We start from the raw sequence: 20,108 nt of genomic DNA on the forward strand, positions 1-20,108 counted from the left end.
GAATTGTGACTGGCCATGAAAAGTGGATTTATTTTGAACATCCCAAATGCACAAAATCATGGGTTGATCCAGGTCAACCATCAACATCAACTACAAGGCCAATTGCATTGGAAAGAAGACAATGCTCTGCGTTTGGTGGGATCAGGAAGGTGTGGTGTATTATGAGCTTCTAAAACCAGGTGAAACCATTAATACTGATCGCTACGGACAACAAAGAATCAATTTGAACATGCTTTGATCGTGAAATGATCAGAATGAGCCAGAAGACATGGCCAAGTAATTTTGCTTCATGATAATGCATCATCACACACTTCAAAACCAGTTAAAGACATGTTAAAAGATCTTGCCTGGGAAGTATTAATCCACCCACTGTATTCACCAGACCTTGCTCCTTCAGATTACCACTTGTTCCAATTGATGGCACAGGCACTTTCTGAGCAGCACTTCAAAATGTACGAAAAAGTGAAAATTGGGTCTCTGAATCGTTTGCCTCAAAACAAGAAAAGTTCTATTGGGACGTATCCACAAATTACCCGAAAGATAGGGAAATGTGTAGCTAGCGATGGACAATACTTTGAATAAAGCACTTGTGATGTTTCTCTTGAAATTATCATGTTTTCTTTGATTACAAAATTCAAATTATTAACCGGGACACCTAGATGAGTGGAATCATCTGAAGGTCAAAAGGAATCTCCTTCCTGAAGCCCTTTTGAAATCAGCAAGGATGGCCACGTTGCCTGAGACTGTGGTGAGAGCTACAGAGAGGGTGGTGGAGGCACCTGTTGCTCTCAAGGAGTGCCTTCTGGGTTTATGATTTTATAACTTCAATCTTGGCTGGTTAGAAGATTCATTTATACATTTAACCAGATTTTCCCAGGGTGTAAATTCCCCCCCAGAGGTAAATGAAACACTTTTAGGGATACAATCAGTCTGCGAGGCCACCAGGGTACCATTCTCTGCTTTGCAGCAGCAATTTACCAAATGGTACCCTGGTGACTTAGGGAGTGAGTGTGCATCTGTGAAAAGGCTTCCTTCACATCCAGGGATGCACTGTCAGAGCCCCCCCATCCCCCCGCAGTGCATGGACAGCCAAGGGTGGAGATGGGGGAGGGAGCCCCTCGCTGTCCTTCTGTTCCCATCACACTCTCATGCTGTGTCAGTGGAAGACAAGCCAAGGTAAATTAGTGAAGGGTAGAACTCAGCTCCTGAGCACATGCCATTTCCACTTGGTTAGAGTCACCTCTCTGGGGACCTTCCCGGGGAGAGGTTGCCCAGGATCCCAAATGTCAAGGGCTTTTTCTGGACCACAGTTCTAGAGAGATGGCCCATGTTTTTGCCCTGTCTTGTCTCTCTCACTTCATCAACATATAACTTAGTTTTCCTTCTTTTAGGATCTTAAATTCATCCATTCATTCGTTTATTCATTCAACAAACAATTAGCAACCACTTATTATATTTGGGATAAAGTGTTAGTTAATCACTCAGGCCCTTAGTTTTGAAGCCTCTGAGTTTACATTTTAGCTCCATTATTTACAGCCCTTCTGCCTCTGAGCCTCACTGTACCCATCTATGAAATAGAGGTTAAAAAAAGGTACCTCCCTCATGTTGTTATAGTAAGGATTAAGTGAAACAATATATGTAAAAGATTTAATAAAGTGCCGAGCACAGAATAGATATTAGCTATTGTTCTTATTTACCATCTACTGCATGTACCAGGCACTGAAGCGCAAGAGATAAATATAAATAAGGCCTGGTCTGACGCTGAAGATACACATGGTCTGGAGCAGTGATTCACAGGGTATGGTCCCAGACCACCGTCAGCAGAATCACCTGGGAACTTGTTAGATAGACAAATTCTCAGACTCCACCCAGACTTACTGGGCCAGAAACTTGGGGACCCAGCAATCTGTTTTAACAAGCCCTCCAGGGGACTCTGACCCTCGCTTGGTTTGAGAGCCTCTGCCTTAGAGCAATACTAGTATCTGGTATGGCAGAGTGCTGAAAGCGTGCGGAATGCTGCTACATGCTTTTAATACAACAGCCCTGCAAAGAAGGAGTGGTTGTCCCATTTTCAATGGCGAAATGGCAGGTTCTGTAGTAGGAACGGCTGGGTCACTTACAGGACTGCACTTGTGCTTGGGTATCCATCCCTAAGGGAAGGTGACCTTCAACCATTTAGAATAAATCTCAATTAGCCTAAACCAATTCTGGTAGTCCCAGTCCATTTTGTTCTTGGTTTAGGATTGGGCTTGTGACTCAGTCTGGTCAACAGGCTTGAATGAAAATCTGTTGAGGAGTTTCTGAGGATTGTTTTTTCTCTTAAAAAAGAAAAAAGGCAAAAGGACAAGATGGTCCTCTTCTTCTAGACATGATACCCAGAGCAGCAGCAGCCATCTTGTCACCATGAGGGAGGCAATGAGACTCAAGCTGACATTCAGAGAATGTAGATGAGGCAGATGGAAAGGCCCTTGTTGATACCATTGAGGGGCAAGATTAGCCAACCTCAAGACCATCCTATTAAAGGACTTCTTGTATTACAAATTTATCTTTGTGTTTAAGCCATTTTGAGTAAAGGTTTCTGTTTCTTGGAAATCCTATCTAATAAAAGAGTAATATGTAAATTAACTGTCACTCCGCCACAAAGGTGGCCCATAGTGGCCAGGGCGGGATGCTGGCAGCGTTACCCCAGCAACGTGAGCCCAGCAACTGTGCCCCCACCATGCGTAGGGAGGGGAGGGGAGGGGCCTTGGGCCAGAGGCTGGGGTGAGGGATGCTGGCATTGTTGCAGGCCGGCCTGAGAGACCCCCACCCCCCACCCCCATGCACAAATTTCATGCACCAGGCCTCTAGTAGAATAAAACCTGATGAAGTCCCAAATAGAGAAAGACTGGGCAAGGGCAACAGAGCTAGCAATCTGAACTCATGTTCTAAGGTCCTAAACCCCTGCTCTTTCTATAACATAACTTGATGGTGGCTGGATTCTGATGGACGGTGGTTCTAATGGCTGGTTCTGATGGATGGGGGAAAATTGATGCAGTAATTTACATGCACACCTCATATTGCATCCCTCCCCCGCCCCCCCCCCCCCCCCAGCTAGCTTCTTGAACTGAAACACACATCTTTATACCAATACCTAGCAAAAATGCCTGGCTTACAATAAATGGTAACTAGTATTACTTTTACTTTTATAATGCCTTAACCACATAATTGCATGAATACCTGAATGAACGACATCAATAGTCACTTATTCATTTATTTGTGTGATATATAAATTTAAAGTAGTCCTGCTCTATCAAAGTCAGCTTAATGGTAGTCTTCTATGTCTTTACCCAGACAAGCCCTTACTAGAAAAAATCAGAGTTCAGTGGGGAATCGATGAGAGAGGAAGGAAGATAACATATAAGAGCAGAAAGAGACTTTGTGGTTACTGAGCCCAATATTTTATATTTTTAATTTTTTGTGGATTTTTATGAGTTTATTTGAGCCAAAATGATGAGATATACTGGGAAGCAAGATCTCAAATGCTCTGGAGAATGGCAGTTTTGCAGTTCCTTTCATGCATTTAGAATCAAAGGAGAAAAATGTAAGGAAAATGAAATCCATTGGTAGTAGATTAACAGGGTGGGAGAAAACAAAGTGGGGGACATCTCTACGACTGAAGCAAAAGCAAAATGGAGAAACACATACTTCTTTCTATTGCTGCGTACAAAATAGTCAATAAGAGTAGGAAGTAGCAGTCTGTTGGGAAATTAGGGAGGGAGGGATGACACCACTCCCCCAGTCTACTGCTCTTCTCCCGCCTCTCCTTTACCTCTTACTCTACTTTCTTTCTGATTGTGTGTTTTTCTTAGTCTTCCTTTCTCAAATAGAATCAGCAAATGCTAGATTTGGAAAGGATCCTCCTTGTTTGATTGATGAAGAAGCTGATATCTGAGGAGGGAAAGTGATTTGTTAGGAACCCTGAACAGCTCTAGCTGGTGCATTGGGAGGTGAAGGGCAGGTCTAGTGTCAGCCCCAAATTGGGAAGCTGTGAGGGGGTATCAGGTTTCAGCTCTGCCACCATGAGTTAGAAGATCTTGGTCATATTATTTACCTTCTCTCTGGGCTTCGGTTTCCTCAACCATAACATAGGAATAATAATAGTGACTGCCTCATTTCATTGTTGTGTGAGAAATATGTGTAATGTTCAAGAAATATGTTTACAGCACTTGAAGGGTGAGTGCTCAGTGGCTGTAAGTTGAATTATATATATATATGAGGCCCGGTGCACGAAATTCATGCACTGGGTGTGTGTGTGTGGGGGGGGAGTGTCCCTCAGCCCAGCCTGCCCCCTCTCACATACTGGGAGCCCTCAGGCGTTGACCCCCATCACCCTCCAATCGCAGGATCAGCCCCTTGCCCAGGCCTGACGCCTCTGACAGAGGCGTCAGGCCTGGGCAGGGGACCCTCATTTCCCCCCATCACTGGTTCTGCCCCCAGCCGAGGCCTGATGCCTCAGCCAGAGGCGTAGACCCCCATCACCCTCTGATCACCTGATCGGCCCCTTGCCCAGGCCTGACGCCTCCGCCAGAGGTGTCAGGCTTGGACAGGGGACCTCCATCTCCCCCCGATCACTGGCTCTGGCCCCCGCCCAGGCCTGAGGCCTCTGGCCCAGGAATCATGCCTGGGCAGGGGACCCCCATCTCCCTCTGATCACTTGCTCCACCCCCCGCCCAAGCCTGATGCCTCTGACCCAGGCTTCAGGCCTGGGCAAGGGGACCATCATATCCCCCCAATCCCCGGCTCAGCCCCCCACCCAGGCCTGATGCCTCGGCCAGAGGAGTTGACCCTCATTACCCTCTGATCACCAATCACCGGATCGGCCCCTTGACCAGGCCAGAGGCCTCCGGCAGAGGTGTCAGGCCTGGGCAGGGGACCACCAGCTCCCCACGGTTGCAGGCTCCGCCCCTGCCCAGGCCTAACGCCTCTGGCTGAGGCGTCTGGCTCGGGCAGCGGGGACCCGCAGCTGCAGCGGCCCCGTGATTGTGGGCTCCGCTTTAGGCCCAGGCAAGGGACCCCTAGCTCCTGGGACTGCCAGCTTCGACCATGCCCAGCTCCCATTGCTGGCTCCACCCCTACTTCCTGCTATCACTGGCCAGGGCGGAAAAGGCGCGTGATTCTTCGATCATGGCTGGGGGGCAGGGCAAAGGCGGCCCCAGGGCCGCTTTTGCCCTGCCCCCCAGCTCTTAGCTCCCCCCTGGGTTTCAGATCACTGTCAGTAGCAGGGGGCTTCTTCCTGCTTTCCCTTTCGCTTCCCTGCATTGTGCCTACATATGCAAATTAACCGCCATCTTGTTGGCAGTTAACTGCCAATCTTAGTTGGCAGTTAATTTGTATATAGCCCTGATTAGCCAATGAAAAGGGTATCGTCGTATGCCAATTACCATTTTTCTCTTTTATTAGTATATATATATATATATATATATATATATATATATATATATATATTTTGTTGTTGTTGTTGTTAATCCTCAGCTGAAGATTTTTTTTTCCATTGACTTTTAGAGAGAGTGGAAAAGAGGGACAAAGGGATGGGGGGAGACACACAGAGAGAGAAACATTGATATGAGAAAGACACACAGATTGGTTGCCTCCCACATGCACCCCAACCTGATCCAACTGGGCTGGAGATCAACCTGCAACCCAGGTATGTGTCCTTGATCTGGAATTGAACCTGAGACCCTTTGGTGCACGGGCCGGCATTCTAACCAATGAGTCACACTGGCCAGTGCTATAAAAATATCTAATATGTGAATGGGATGATGATCAAGAAGAAAGACCTGGAATTTAGATCCAGGTATCATTCTTGTTTATTTCCACTAACCCATCTGTTTTGTTTTTTTCCTTTTTCTTTTCCCTAGCCTGAGATTAAAGCTTCCTTTTCATTTTGCATTTTATTATTGTTGCCATTAGAGAGAAAATATGTCATAGAAAGAATATGGGCACTGGAATTAGACAGACCTTGGTTGAGAGCCTATATTCACTAACATTAACTATGGCACTTTGGTCAAAGCCCATACTAATCTAGGCTAAGTTTCTTTGTAATGCGGGGATTCCATCACCCAGTTCCTAGCGCTGCCATAATAGAAGTAACACTCTTGGTATAGTTCAAGACATGCTGATTTTTCCCCAGGGCCACAGCCTGTAAGTGTCCAGGCAAGTCTCCCAAGTCTTAACTGTACCTCCTCTGGGGCACCCCAAGACTGAGTAGTGGCACTATGTACCCAAATTAACTTTGGCCAACTCCAAATTAACTCGATTGCAACCTGATCATTTGGTTAAGCAGAGATGATTGCTCACCTTCTAGAATCTTGCAGTTAAAGTGTGGCTGATGATGAAAGTAAAATATTGACTGCGTTTGGGGCCACGCTCATTGGGATCCTGCTGCCTCCTGTGTTATAGGCTATGCCTGTCCTCAAAGATCCTTTTGCTGGAACTAAAACAAATAGTGCTTTAAAGTGACCTTTCCATCAGCCCAGCGAGGATAGCTGCCTGTAAAGTCTGGGGCTGCTGAACTTGGGCCATGAAGCAGCTTGGGCAGAGGGGAGTTGGAAGTCCCGGGTCCTTCTTTCACTTGGCCACCAACTCTGTGAGTGACCTTGGCCAAGTGCCCCCTAACCTTTCTAGTTTCCTCTGAGTCTCAGTGTTATTTCTCTGTTTAACGAGCTTCCTTAGCACCAGAACATTCCACCCCTAACATCTTCCATATTGACCATCTGCTTTTATCCATCTCTCGTAGCACAGTTCCCTCCAACCCTGTCTTTTGCAGTGCCAAGTATTCTTTAGGCAATTAAATGGAATTGCAAAGGGGCCTTGGAAGTCACCTAATTCATCAGATGAGAAACTGAAGCCCAGAGATGTTTAGCAACTTCTCCAAAGTCACATAGCTTTTTGGAAGCACTTCTAGGGCTCCTGCCTTCAGCCTCCTGCAGTGAAATGGTGGTTGTGCGTGATGATGCATCCTCTTTGGTCATGTCATCTGGGAATAAATGTGAAGAGTAACAGCTGTGTAGACCCAAGGCTTTATTTTCTCTATTATAACAACATGTCCCTGGGAAGAAAATATTTGTGGATCTAACTTTTGGATGTGAAGTAAGTGTCAAACCGAAATGTTATTGACTCTATAGTGCTTCCTACTCTGATAAATGTCTCCAATATGTTCCCAGTGACTCATCTGCAGGGCGGATGTAACTTTTTCCCCTTCTTCTTCTATACTGACATTTTTGTTGCTCTACATAGTGCTCTTGCCCCAAGTCAATAATTAGCCATGACATTACAGAATTTCATCCAAAATTAATAATTTGATTGGTTAGTCAAAGTCTCAAGCATTCTGACAGCCAGCAAACAATTGAGAGGAGGAAATAATGTGTAAACCATAGTTTAGTTTATTTTTCCAACAAAAGAGCTCACCTAGACAACATATTGGGAAATTATGGGAGGATGTCTTGCTTGATCACTATATCTAGCAGATCCCTGAGAAGGATTTTCCAAAACATAGGTTGGTTCTTGAAATATTATCTTTCTTAAACACACACACATACACACACACACACACACAGAAAGGGGTGTGTGGTGTAATATGTTTTCACAGTGTCATAAAGAGGTTTAGAAAGATCCTAAACGGAAAAGTGAAATAAATCAGTGATGGAATAAATAACATGAGAGTTCTAAGACTACAATAATCAGAGAGCCTTAGGTGGCAAAGCTCTGCCAGGAAGAAGTATGGTTTACAAAGGACTAAGGCTGCTGGTTTTAATTAGTCCTAGGTATCCCTTTTCCAAAATTATATGGCAGAAAACAACCCCCTTAGAAATGATTTTTTTAAGGACAGTTATAAGGTGCTTTATAACTTCTGTGCATTTACAGAACTTTGAATGCTAGAAGACACCAAAAAAGGAGACAGAGTGGTGGGGGAGGGTCTTTCTCCATGTACAGACATAAAGTAATATGAACATAAACGAAAAGCAAGATAAATGTGTTCATCATCTATGCAAGCGTTTTATGCCTTGAGATGGTAGAGTCTAACTTCTCCTAATGATAACACAGCAGGGTTCTACACCCCTAGGTACGGGTTCTCCAGAATTGTAGTCATTTAGCAATTAGCACCCACACCAGTGTTTTCACTTTAACCACAGGTAAGTAACAAACAGAATCACTAGTGATTCATTAGGATTCAATGCTAAGAAAATCTCTGATGACACCTTTTCACGAGTCTGACCGGAGGCTGCTCACTGGAGGGAATTGAAATTGCATCTGACATAGTAATGCTTTCACTGTAAAAAGTCTTAAAAGACAGGAAGTTCCCCAAATGCATAGGAAAGGGACCTCCCTAAAGCAGTGGTCACATTTTTTTTTTCATTTGTTTAAGCAATAGCATTGGGTTTAACACCAGTGGTTCTCAGACTTGGCTGCTCGTTAGCATCACCTGGGGAGCTATTACCACTCCCAGCCTGGGCTGCACCCCAAACCAATTAAACCAGAATCTCTGGGGACGGGATCCAAGCATTAGTAATTTTTAAAACTCCCCGGGTGATGGCAATGTACAGCCAAGCTTGAAAACCTCTGGTCTACAGTTAAGCCATCTCTGATAATTGAATTATTGGCCTCAGATGTTCACTCTCCTATAGTCATTCTATACATTCACAGCCTTGCTCTGTCTCTTGATGGGCAAAGGGTGCTTCCCCATCCCTGGACTTTAGATTTTGCCATGTGACTTGTTCTGGCCAATAGGATAGTAGCAAAGGCTTGGCAATGCTTGGTTGTTGGTCTCACTCTCTTATGCACCTGCCTTTGCCATGAGCTGAGCAGGCACCATTCAACCACTGTCCCAAGAATGAGAGAGTCATAGAGCAGACTTAAACCCCACCAGGCACCTGGAGCCAAGCCCAGCTGAACCCTAGCTTCCCCAGAACATAAGGATGAGAATGAGCTTGTTGCTGAGTTTGGGGAGGGTTTATTATTTAGTGTTGTTGTATAATAGGTAACTGACATACCTACCATGGAAAAAAATCATTTAGTGAGATGCCCAACCACATTTTGGGGCCAATTATATTTCTCCTGGCATGAGAGGAGGGACAACTCAGACCTATTTCTAAAGGAAAGTTTGACCCATAATGTCTAGTCTGATGTCGTTTTTTGGAACAGTGCTCCTGTCTTTGTCACCCTTCTGATCTGTTAAGCAGAAAATATTTCCTGCTGATTTCTTACTCAGTGTCACACAGGGCCTCTATCTAAACATCCCTCTTCACCAGGGCAGAGCTGGCAATCTGAATCATCAGTGCCCCAGGCTGGTTTGACAGCTTTTTTCCCCTCTTTTTCTTTTGATTTTTAAATTTAAGCTCTATCCAAGTTTTTGTGCAAGAACAGAGAAAAAAATCATCTCTATGTAATTGTCACCAAAATAATGAGACAGGCATCGGCTTAGTTATGGTTCCTCACTTGGTGCTGGCAGATCTGGTTGTGCCTGAGTCACACAGTGGAGGGATCTTATCTCTCATGAGAAGAGCCCTCTTTTTTAGGATTCAGAGTTACTCATATATGTGTCTCTACAAATCAGGGGGTCTTGAATTTGGTACAGTCGCTCTCAAACTTGAGCAGGCTTCAGGATCACAATGATGGCTTGTTCCCGCCCGGATTGCTGGGCCCCACCCCCAGAGTGTCTGATTCAATAAGTCTGGTGTGAAACCAGAGACTTTGTACTTCTAACAAGTTCCGGTTGATGCTGAGGCTGCTGTTCTGGGGACCGCACTTTGAGAACCACAGATCCAGGGTAGAAACATAGATGCATGAGATATATTCTAGCTGGGGCATGGCCTGGCACTGTGAAGATTCTGATGTATTCTTAACGGAAAACTGTCTGTGTGCAACACTAAGACTAGGTCCACCTGGAGAATACAAATGAAGTCAGTGACTTCAACTCTCTGCAAAAAGTTCATCTATACCCATAACCACATACCAAATGAGTACGTATCTTTAGCCCTGACTCCAGGAAAAACAACTCACAAAAGGTCCCCTCCTCAAGGAAACCTTCCTTGATCTCTCCATCAGGGAATATTGACTCCTTCTGAAGTCCTAGTACTTTACCTGAACCTGTCCTGTGGCATTCAATACTTCGTATCTTAAGTATTGAAGTGCTGATGGACTTGTCTTCGCTCCTCACAGAGCTCTACCCAGTTCTTCTTAGAATCCCTTACATCATCTTTCCATAGCAGATGCAAAGCAAGTATTTATAGAATCTAAAATTTATGAATGAATATCCATGGGAGGGTGGCTCAGAAGATCAAAAGATTAAAACTGGAAATGAACAGCCTGCAGTCCACTACAATGACCAGTAGCCACACGTGGCTGTTTACTGTATGGCAGTTTGGTTTGAGCCTCTTCACTGAACGCCACTTAGTCTGGGTGTGCACATCTGACCTTCTCTATGAGACTCAGTAGTTTTGTCTCTATTTTCCTTAATACCCAGCTCAACATCCTGCAAATAGCAGGAGTACAATGAAGACTTTGTAACATGACAAGACAGATTTCACTCTTGACCAGATGGTGCCCCCAGCCCAACCCTAGCATTTACACTAATTAAATCATCATAATACGTACTACCTGCCAGACGTGTTTCATGCCAGCACTGTGTAATATATAGATGTAATGTAAAGCGAATAGTAATTTTATGGTTTCTATTAGCCAGATTTTAAAAGGTTAAAAGAGATGAAATTAATTTTAATCATACGTTTCATTTTAACCCAATACATCCAAACTAGTGTCTTTTCAATATGCAACCAACATAAGTTTATTGATGAGACACTTTACATTTTGTGTGCTGTCATTGAAATCGAATGTGGATTTTAGCATCTACCACATATTTCAATTTAGATTAGCCATATTTCAAGTACTCCATAGGCACATGTAGTTAGTGGCCACTGTATTGAACAGTGCAGTTTTATACAGAATTTTATTAAACCCTGTAAGAGGCAAAACAAAAATAGCAATATTTTGAGTGGCAAGCATTTTAGAAGGATCATCTCATCTAATCCTGATAACAATCCTCATCTCTGGATGAGGAAATATAGACACAGAAATGGTTAGTGACTTACCCTCAATCATACTGCTAGTATGTGGCTAAGTTGGGTCTTGAATAAAGGTAATTTAAAGCTACCACCTAGTGCCACAGATTAATTGGGTGGTCTTGTGCAAGTCACTTCTCTGTATTTTAGTTTCCTCATCCACAAAGTAGAAAAAGGCGTGGAGTGGATTATCCAGAGTGGATGCTGCACACTTTAATTTTCCTCTTTATTTCCTAGTTTCTGGCAAGCCTGGCTTTCCTGTTCCCACCCATGAGAACCTCAGATTTACACCATTCCTTCTCTCATTTGCACCGAGGGCTCTGCTATGCTGGACTCTCCTGGTTGGGGCTGCCCTGACCACATACACACTGTGCAGCAGGATGGAGCCCCTCCCAGGTGGTACTGCATTTTCATCTGAGCTTTTATATTTTCAGCATAGAGTCCAGCTTCCACTTCGTGATGCTTTTTTGAAGGAAAGGAAACTTGACTGGGTACTATCTTTCTTTTACTTTTCTGTCTTCTTTGTTCTTAGGCATGTTGTAGAGAGCTTCCCTCTCCCAAGAAAATTCTACTATACATTTCCATAATTTTTCTTCTCTCCATCTCCAAGAAATGCAAAGAAAATAACTGTCAACTTTTTTGCATATATAAATTTTAACAGCCCGTGCATGTCAACTAATCTTTTATCCCGAAAGGAAAGGTTTATTTCAAATGATTGAAAGCTGAAATGCTTAGGTGTTCATTCTTGCTGTGTGATGGAATCACTGTGTGAATATGCTACCTTATGATTAGTTCATCAATTCTATTCCCCCAACTCACTAACTCTAATGAGTGCCTACTGTGTGCAAGGCCAGAACCCCTGTTCTCAAGGCATGCATCTTCCATCAGGGAGGGTAAGGCAGATGTTCAATCAACCATGGCACGGACTGGAGTATACCAAATGCTTTAAGAGGGATGCAGAGTGTGAAGACAGTTTAAATATTTCCTTTGGTGTAAATCAGGGAAGGTTCCACAGAGAAGTTGCCTTCTAGAGTGGAACTTGAAGGAAAAGCAGAGAAGTCAGGAAGGGCGTTTCAGGGGGAAGAGGCATAGGCACCTGTCCCGTATCCTGTATCCTGGACTACAAGGAGGAGGAGCAGGGATCAGCATGTGGCCTGGTTTGATTGCAGGGATTACGTAAGGATGGAATGCAGTTTGGCAAACTCCTGGCGTGAGTGTCACGCTCCCCATCCTCCACCCATGGGAGACAGCACTAGTCAATCACACCCCACACCTTCCCAGCCAACCTCAGGAGTCCCTTCAGGAGATGAGGTTGATTTGCCATCCCTGGAGCAGGAGTGCAGCAGCAAGTAAGGTAGAGCCTTGAATACCAGGTTGACTAGTTAGTAAGATAATTGGATAGGCAATGGGGAGCCATTCAAGTCTTGTAAGCAGGGGAGTGACAGGGTGGGAAATGAGAGCTGCAGTTCAGGGTAATTAACTTGGCAGAGCTCTCTGGGATGGATTAGAATGGTGGTAAGACAGAAGGCCAGTTATTTGGAAGGTTACTGGCATGGTTTAGGCAAGCAATAATGTCTGGAACTGGCATGGTGGCCACAGAAAGGAGGGGCAGATGTTATAGAGATAGATGTTCAAGCACCTGACAAATATGTAAGGATGTGAGGAGTTAGGGGCAGGAGTGAGAGAGAAGAGTTAAAACTGACTCTGAGGTTCCCAATAATTACCTTGGGGTAAGAAAAAAGTAGTGTTAGCATTAAGAGAGGAGCCTGGCACCTGTAAGGAGGTAGGGAGCGTCCTGGTGAATTTGGGGAGGGAGAGAGAAGTTGTAAAAAATGAATTCAGGCATATTTGTTCTAGAAAGCATAGTTGTTTTTTTTTAAAAAAAAGCCGTTGTCTGTCAGAGAACTCAGTAGTACAAAGTGAAAGAACCATTTCTAGGTAAACACTGTTGGTCTTTGTCAGTATGCAGAGTCTAAGGAAGGCTCCCGTCTTTCCAAATATTTGGAAAATTGGAAAGCCTTAATTAGTAATCAGAGTAGGGGCAGGAGGGAAAGAAAGAAATATAAACCTAATCACTGTGCTTTTCAGGTTTCAAATGCTTCCACAATCCAGGTAATTTACACTTTAGTAACAATGATTGACAGTCTGGGAATGTATCTAACTCACTTTTATTTTTCCCTTGGGGAAAGCACTTGAGTTCCCAATTGTTTTAAATTGCAGAAGCAGTAATTGTTTGAGAGAGTTAGGAGAAATAGCTTTTTGGACCTGAAATTTACTGCTGAAGGGACTATGGATTTTACCTTAATTGACTAGGGTCACGGGGCCACTTTCAGGAAGGTCTTTCCAGGGTGAGCAAATACCAGTTTAGGAACCAATTGAAGGCCCAGGGGAATAGACATAACCAAAAAAATGTTAACAAGTGGCTACTGGTACCTAAAAAGGAGATATTTTTAAGCCACTTGCATTCCAAATTATTGGTGAAATTTAATATGAGAAGTATTTTTTAAATATTCTAAAATAAATATGAGGCAGTGGATGTATTTTGAGACACCCACGGTCCCACAGGAACTTACTAAACTGTGCACTTTGAGATATGTGTTTACTTAGAAAAGTTAAGTGTGACAAGCTAGGTCAATTGTATGGAGAACATTAACAGACTAACCAATTGCAAATGGTATGAAGGCTGCTCTGGAAAGTCTGTGCTCGAATGTATAGGGACATGCACACATCTGATTTGGGATGGAGGAGACAATCATGGCATTGTTCACAGGTGCTGACAGATAGGCTAACGCCAGGGATCATTGCAGAGACTGGATTAAGGTACCAGGACTGTTCACATCTCATTTACATCACTCCCAAGAGTGGACCACAGGTTTTGCTGATTAACACACAGACCATGGCAAATAGCATTGTGTATTTGAAATCAGACCAACATCAGTAACAGTAACACAAACCACATGTGAAGTTGGCATGCGGAGGTCCTTCTTAAGCTATTATCTACCCAGGTTTTCCCTTCTTATTTTTAAAATGCATTTTTCCAAACCAGGAAGTTAGCAAATGCAAAATGTGCCCCAATTATCACCCCCTAAATTTACATATTTATGCCACCTTCAGTATATAATAATGTTTTTATTGTCAAAATTTGTGAGCGAGCAAGCGAGCCTTCTGAAAGGAAGGTGGGGAGTATGTGTTTAAAATGTACTGATTTCATCTGTGTCTCTGCAGGCAAAAGGAAAAGGTGGATTGAGTATTGATGCAGAGAAATCAGGCTACTACCACCTGAATGTTTTTCACTCATCCAATTAGTATCGTTCCTTCATATTGGAGTTGGGGGAAGTCAAACAAGCACTGATGCAATTCTCCATTTTCCTTGAGTTTTATTAAACACACTGTGTTTCAATAAAAGGTGGGTATAGAGTGATGCCTGCAATGATGTGACTTATTAGGTGCCGTTAAATATCTGAATTTTATTACCCGGATGTTATTAATGCTTCTCTCGCATACATTTTATAGACAAAACTGTACAATTAATAGCAAAAGGAACAGCAGACAGTTAGCAGCCTCGCATGAACAGGATGCATCCCGCTTAGATAGTCATGGACCAAACAGGCCAAAGTTTTCTTCAGTAGAAATTGCCCTGCCAAGTGTTTCTGGACCCTTCGCGGAGGAAACAGCAAAGGAGCCCCAAGAGATCTTTTGCAACCACACCAGAAGCTGGCCATCCATGAGATTCTAAACTCACAAAATCTGCTTTAGCCACGCATGTATCAAACCCAGGTTGGAAACCCACTGGACTTCCCATCTGAAGTCGGAAGTGCCCGGTCCTCCCATCCTTTGCATTCCTTGGGGTGTCAATTCCAGGTCTAATTCCTTTTAAGTTTCTCCTCAGTCCTGGGCTGGGCTGGGCTGCAGGAAGCTACTGGCGGTTCCCCAATGTGGATAATCAGATCTGTCTCTTCCCGGGCTGATGCGGGTGGGGACGAGCTCAGTGCCCCAGAGTCTCAGAAGTAGGCACAGAATCATCTCGCCGGTCTTAATTTCTGTCCCTGGACTGGGGAGAGCGGAGGACAGGGGCACGAGAGGCTCTCCTCTCCTCCTCCCCTTTCCCCCACCTCCCAAAATTGGCAGCCAGTCCGTGGCTCCCGGTCTGGGGTCTGGAGGGTGGGGAATGTGGGTGTGGGGGCCGGCTGGAGAAGCTCTCGCTAGCGCTGCCTGTGGCCAGACCCGCCTCCCGTCCCCTCTCGGGCGCACACACACGTCCACCCAGACACACTCCGCGCTCCCTCGCGCTCTTCCTCGCCCGCCCGCCGCTGCTAGCTCTCTCCCTCCAGCTCTCCCCGGTCTCCTTCTCCTTTTTTTTTTTTTTTTTTTTTTTTGGTACCATAGAGTTGCTCTGAAAACAGAAGATAGAGGGAGTCTCGGAGCTCGCCATCTCCAGCGATCTCTACATTGGGAAAAAACATGGAGTCAGCTCCAGCAGCCCCCGACCCCGCCGCCAGCGAGCCGGGCAGCAGCGGCGCGGACGCGGCCGCCGGCTCCAGGGAGACCCCGCTGAACCAGGATTCCGCCCGCAAGAGCGAGCCGCCCGCCCCAGTGCGCAGACAGAGCTATTCCAGCACCAGCAGAGGTAGGAGGCTGCGAGAGGGGTGAGGAGGGGGCGGCGGGAGCCGGGGCGCGGAGCGGGGGGCGACCGGGAGCGGGCGCCCGGGGCGCGGGGTCCGGAGCTGCGCGCGAGCCTGCAGCGGCGCCCCGAGCCCGGAGCACCCCGCTCCCCTCCCCCCTGGGCCCCCCAGAAATGTTGCAAACTTTTGCAACCCGTTCTTGGTTTGCGAGAGGAGAGGGGGGCGGGGAAGGCGGCAGGAGGCTTGACAGCCGGCGGGCTCACCCCCTGGCTTTGATTTTTCTGCAAACAGAGGAGGAAAGCCGCGCTGCCGAAATTAAATACGCTCCCCCAAAATACGGTGAACCGGAGAGTGGGGGCCCAGGAAAGAAACTTTTAAAGCGGCAGTGTCCTTTTAAGAAGGAAAAAGAAAATCTGTTTATGGCTACCTTCCTCCCCTTTTACCTTTTCTCCTCTTGACAGTTTGGGCCCAGGCTGCCGGAGGCGGGCTGGGTTTTTGATCCCCTTAGAGCTGAGGGAGGGCGGGTGGAGTGAGCGACCAGGGAAGCCCCAGGGGTGGAGAGGGGGAGCCCCGGATCTGGGGGCGACGTGAGCACCTTCTCTGGAGCACGGCGGTGGGCTAGGGATTTGGAAGAAGGGCTGGAGGGAGCAGGCTGCGGGCGCGAGAGGTGCTCGCCAAGTTGTCTGGCGGGCGCGGCGAAGGGAGATGCGCAAGTTTGCAGACTGGGGGTTCGAAGCCCGGCGCCAGGGCTGGCGGGGGGCGTGTGCGCGCCAGCGCGCGGAGGGCGGCGGTCCTGTGGGGAGCACCACGCGCATTCGGAGTGAGCGCCTGCAAAAGCAAACAAGCAGTAAAAGAAAGCTCGAAAGGCACCCAAACTTATTTCTGCCCTGGGAATCCTTCCCTCCGTGAGGTTCCAAGCGTTCTGCAAGAAGCCGGGAATGGTCCGTGCAAGTTGAATGCTGGTTGGATAGTGCGAGCTATGTTCCCCCCTCCCCTCTACTCCCCTCCCCGGACGATTTTTACACTTCATTTGGAGGGTGTGGGGGGCTCCATTGGCCCCTCCTTGCTTTTTCCTACTTATTGTGGAGTGCTCGGGAAAGCTCACTCTCTCCCTCTTAAAGGTGTCGGGACATGATGTGGGGATTTTCTTGGGGTTGGAAGAATTATTTATTTGAATGCGCCTGGAGTTTGCAAAGAAGCGGAGGAAGCTATTGCTTTAATTACTGTTGTAAATAATGTATAAATCACGCCTGTCACTCCGGAGGAAGCAGGCTCGCGCGAGCAGCCCAGGGCTGGGGCGGACAGGATCTCCAGTCCCGGCCTGAGCGCGGCCCTGCGCGCCCCCTCCTCTTGCCACTCGGCTTCCAGCGGCCTTTGGGGAGGGTTGGGAAGAGGCGAGTGGGGACCCTGGGAGCCGCTCCCTTACTCTCGGTGTTAGAGTTGGAGGTAGGAATATGGCTGATCATGTGCTGGCTGTTTTACAGTATCCCCCCCCCCCCCCCGCCCCAACCCAACCTTGGCCACACCCCCTGTCCGGGCGCTTTTCCATTCACGGAATTCGAGTACAGTAAAAGCCATCAGGATGACACACGCGAAAAACATTTAATTAAAGGCGATTTCCGAAGAGTGAACGCACCGAACCGCCTTGGAGCAGGAGGGTGGGCACAAACCGGGGTTGGAGCGGGAGGGGTGGGCGCAGCGAGGGCCGCGAGTGAAGGGAGAGGGACCAAGGCTGGGGGCCCGGACCTCAGGCCACCTCGGTGAGTTTGTGTGTGGCAAGCTTTTGGCTGCAAAGAGTATATTTAGACCCTGGGACGGTGGATTTGGAATGCGAGCGGGTTATGTAACAGGGTTAATCAGAAACACTGGAGAAAATCCCCTTCATGTGTTTCTGAGGCTGCTTTATTTTTTTTGGAAGGGGAGATATATTATTTAGGGGGCCACACTAATTCCTGGTTTGAGCTGCCACTCCCCTCAGTCTTAACCCCCCTCCCCCCTACATCCCCCCAAGTTTGTTATTAGCATCTTCAGGTGTTATTCTTTCCAGAAGGTGTTCTTGCAAGAGATCAGGGTGGCAGGCTGCAGAACCAACTAGCAAATCCGTAACTTGCTGTTCTTGCAAATTATATAACGCTGGGGCATTCAGTACCACCAGCCCCCTAGGCTCAGCAAAAAGGGGAGAGGGACAAGGAAGAGGTGCAGCTGACCTGCTGACCTGCTGACCTTTGCCCCTACTCCTCTGTGAAGCAACCCCTTATCCATTCCTCAGGAGATTTCATGAAGGGAGGGAGAGGGGTAAGGCCCAAACACTCAACTCACATCCTGCACGCAGGCACTAGGTTATATAACAGTCTGAATGGAAAAAGGAAGGTCAGAGATGGAGGCATCCTTCAGCTAACACAGCAGTAGTAATAGCTTCCAGAAATGATGTGCATTTGCAGACTCTAACCTCAGACACAGCGCCTGCTTCTCAGGGGTACCAATCTTTGTGTGTGAGCTAGGGCGAAAAAGAGTGAATGTGTAAGTGTGCCTGGTAGTTGAGAGTGGTTTAAAAACGGGAAATGTTTGGGTTTTCAGATGATGTAATGGAGTTGGCAGAATATGCAAGTCGGCTCCCAGAGTGTAAGCAGCAAGAAAATTGGAGCTGGCATCCAGTATTAATGTCGCATAAATTACAATATCGGAAAGAAATTAACCTACAGACTAGGTGATTATGCCTTTATAATACTTAAAACATAAAGTCACACAGCTCAGAGGAAAAGCAAACATTGCCACCTTATAATTAGCATTTTCAGCTTCAAGGATGGTTGAGTGGAGTTCTTGGCATTGGGTGAAGTGGGAAGCTTTCCGGCTTGGGGGACGCCTTCCTGAGAGGTTGCAGGGTTAGCATCCTCCAGCCAGTGTTTGAAGGCCACAGAGATTGTGGTCTGGAGTCTCCTGACATTGAGGTGACCTCATGAGACATTACCTAGGCAGACTTAAAGCTGTTGCTAAATTGCGAACTCCTGGGAATCCATGTGTGAATTGGCTGTGTATGGTTTGTGCCTGAGCTTCCAAAATTCTATGTGTGACTTTGTAATGTGAGGTTTCGACCTCTCTCTTCCCTAAAAACTGGGCAGGGAATGTTAGCAGTTTTCATGAAAACTGCCCCGTTTTCTAGGTGGTGTACATGTTGGCTGGTGTCATGGAGTCCCATCTTGACAAAATGAAAGGGAAAAAAAGAACGGCAAGAAGCAACATGGGAAGTAAGAATGAAGCAGAAAAAAACCACAGCGGATCTTTAATTTAACAAGGCTTTTCAGGGACTTCAGGGAGCCATGAGCATTGTGACATAACCGTTGTTAAAAAGCCTTTTCCAGAATCTCCTTATTATATGCATGCCAGAAGCTTACATATTTTACTTCACTGGAGTTATCCTCACAGCGGGTGGGTGCCACACGGTTGGGTTGGAACACTAGTGCTGAAGGTTGGATGCTTTTAGGGCAGGCCAACCTAAGGGAAAAATCGAAACCAAAAGATGGGATTAACACTGAAAAGCTCAGTTGGGTTGAGATCGAATCCCCTGGAAGCTCAGTTTAAATTGATTTAAAATCAGTTAACAAGGCCTATAGCCCTGAGGAATTCTAGAACCACACAAGTCTTTGACTTTGAAAGTGTTTTGCCTCCACTCACCCCTTCAGTCTCAGCTGATTCACTTTCTGGTAGGTGCTCTTGCCTAGCAATTTAGACCCCTCTCTAGAGATTGATTCTCAGGTCAACTTTTCTTACATGGACCCAGCTCTCCACAGTGAACAAATGAGGCCTCATAATTTAAAAGAGATGCTGGCTGGGATAAAATCCTTTGCCAGAGGGATAGAATAATAATTTTTTTTTAAACCAAGGGACTTTAATTTTCCAGTAAATTGCTCATAAAAACAGTTATAATTACACCCTCTAAAAATGTAATAGAATAATTTTAGAAAATGCATTTGATGATATTTATGATAGCCTTTTTTGTTGCTTCCCCTTATTTCTTAAAAAAAAAAAATAATTGAATTATTAATCCAGAAGTCAAATCCTCAGCGGCTACAAACATCTATAGCAGACTCTTTTTATATTAGTCACCTGCTGGAATTTCCCAAAGCCTCCTGGCATTATGAGGAGCCCTTGGCTTTAGGAAATGTCTATTTCTGGTACTGAAATATGGAGCCTGTGTGGGAACCCCTAACCATGAGACCCCTAAGCTCGAGTTTTCCAGGCAGCAGAGGTGCCAGTTCCCTACTAGACTCCAGAATGTCCCAGAATGTTCACAGCGATAGTAGTGCCTCTGGTTGAAAATGTCCTGAGGAGTTTTGGTGACAACTGAATCCCTTTGGGAAGCAAGCCTACCAGAGCTGACCTCTGGAAC

General features: G+C 46.1%; 1 protein-coding gene across 2 annotated transcripts in view; it reads left to right on the top strand.

Annotated features, from left to right (window-relative positions):
* Positions 1–15,342: 15,342 nt before the first annotated feature.
* RORA (RAR related orphan receptor A) overlaps positions 15,343–20,108 on the top strand; it is a gene marked incomplete at its 5' end in the record, with an annotated part of 724,182 nt that continues 719,416 nt past the window's right edge. Inside the window, one exon of one of the 2 annotated variants that reach the window (XM_081094737.1) lies at positions 15,343–15,726. In XM_081094737.1, the coding sequence (XP_080950863.1) occupies positions 15,561–15,726 (166 nt within the window). The remainder of the gene's footprint in view (positions 15,727–20,108) is intronic. The other variant, XM_081094736.1, reaches the window with a different exon arrangement.

The sequence above is a fragment of the Myotis nattereri genome (genome assembly GCF_964212035.1).
Source record: "Myotis nattereri genome assembly, chromosome: 1".
NCBI classification, from domain to species: domain Eukaryota; kingdom Metazoa; phylum Chordata; class Mammalia; order Chiroptera; family Vespertilionidae; genus Myotis; species Myotis nattereri.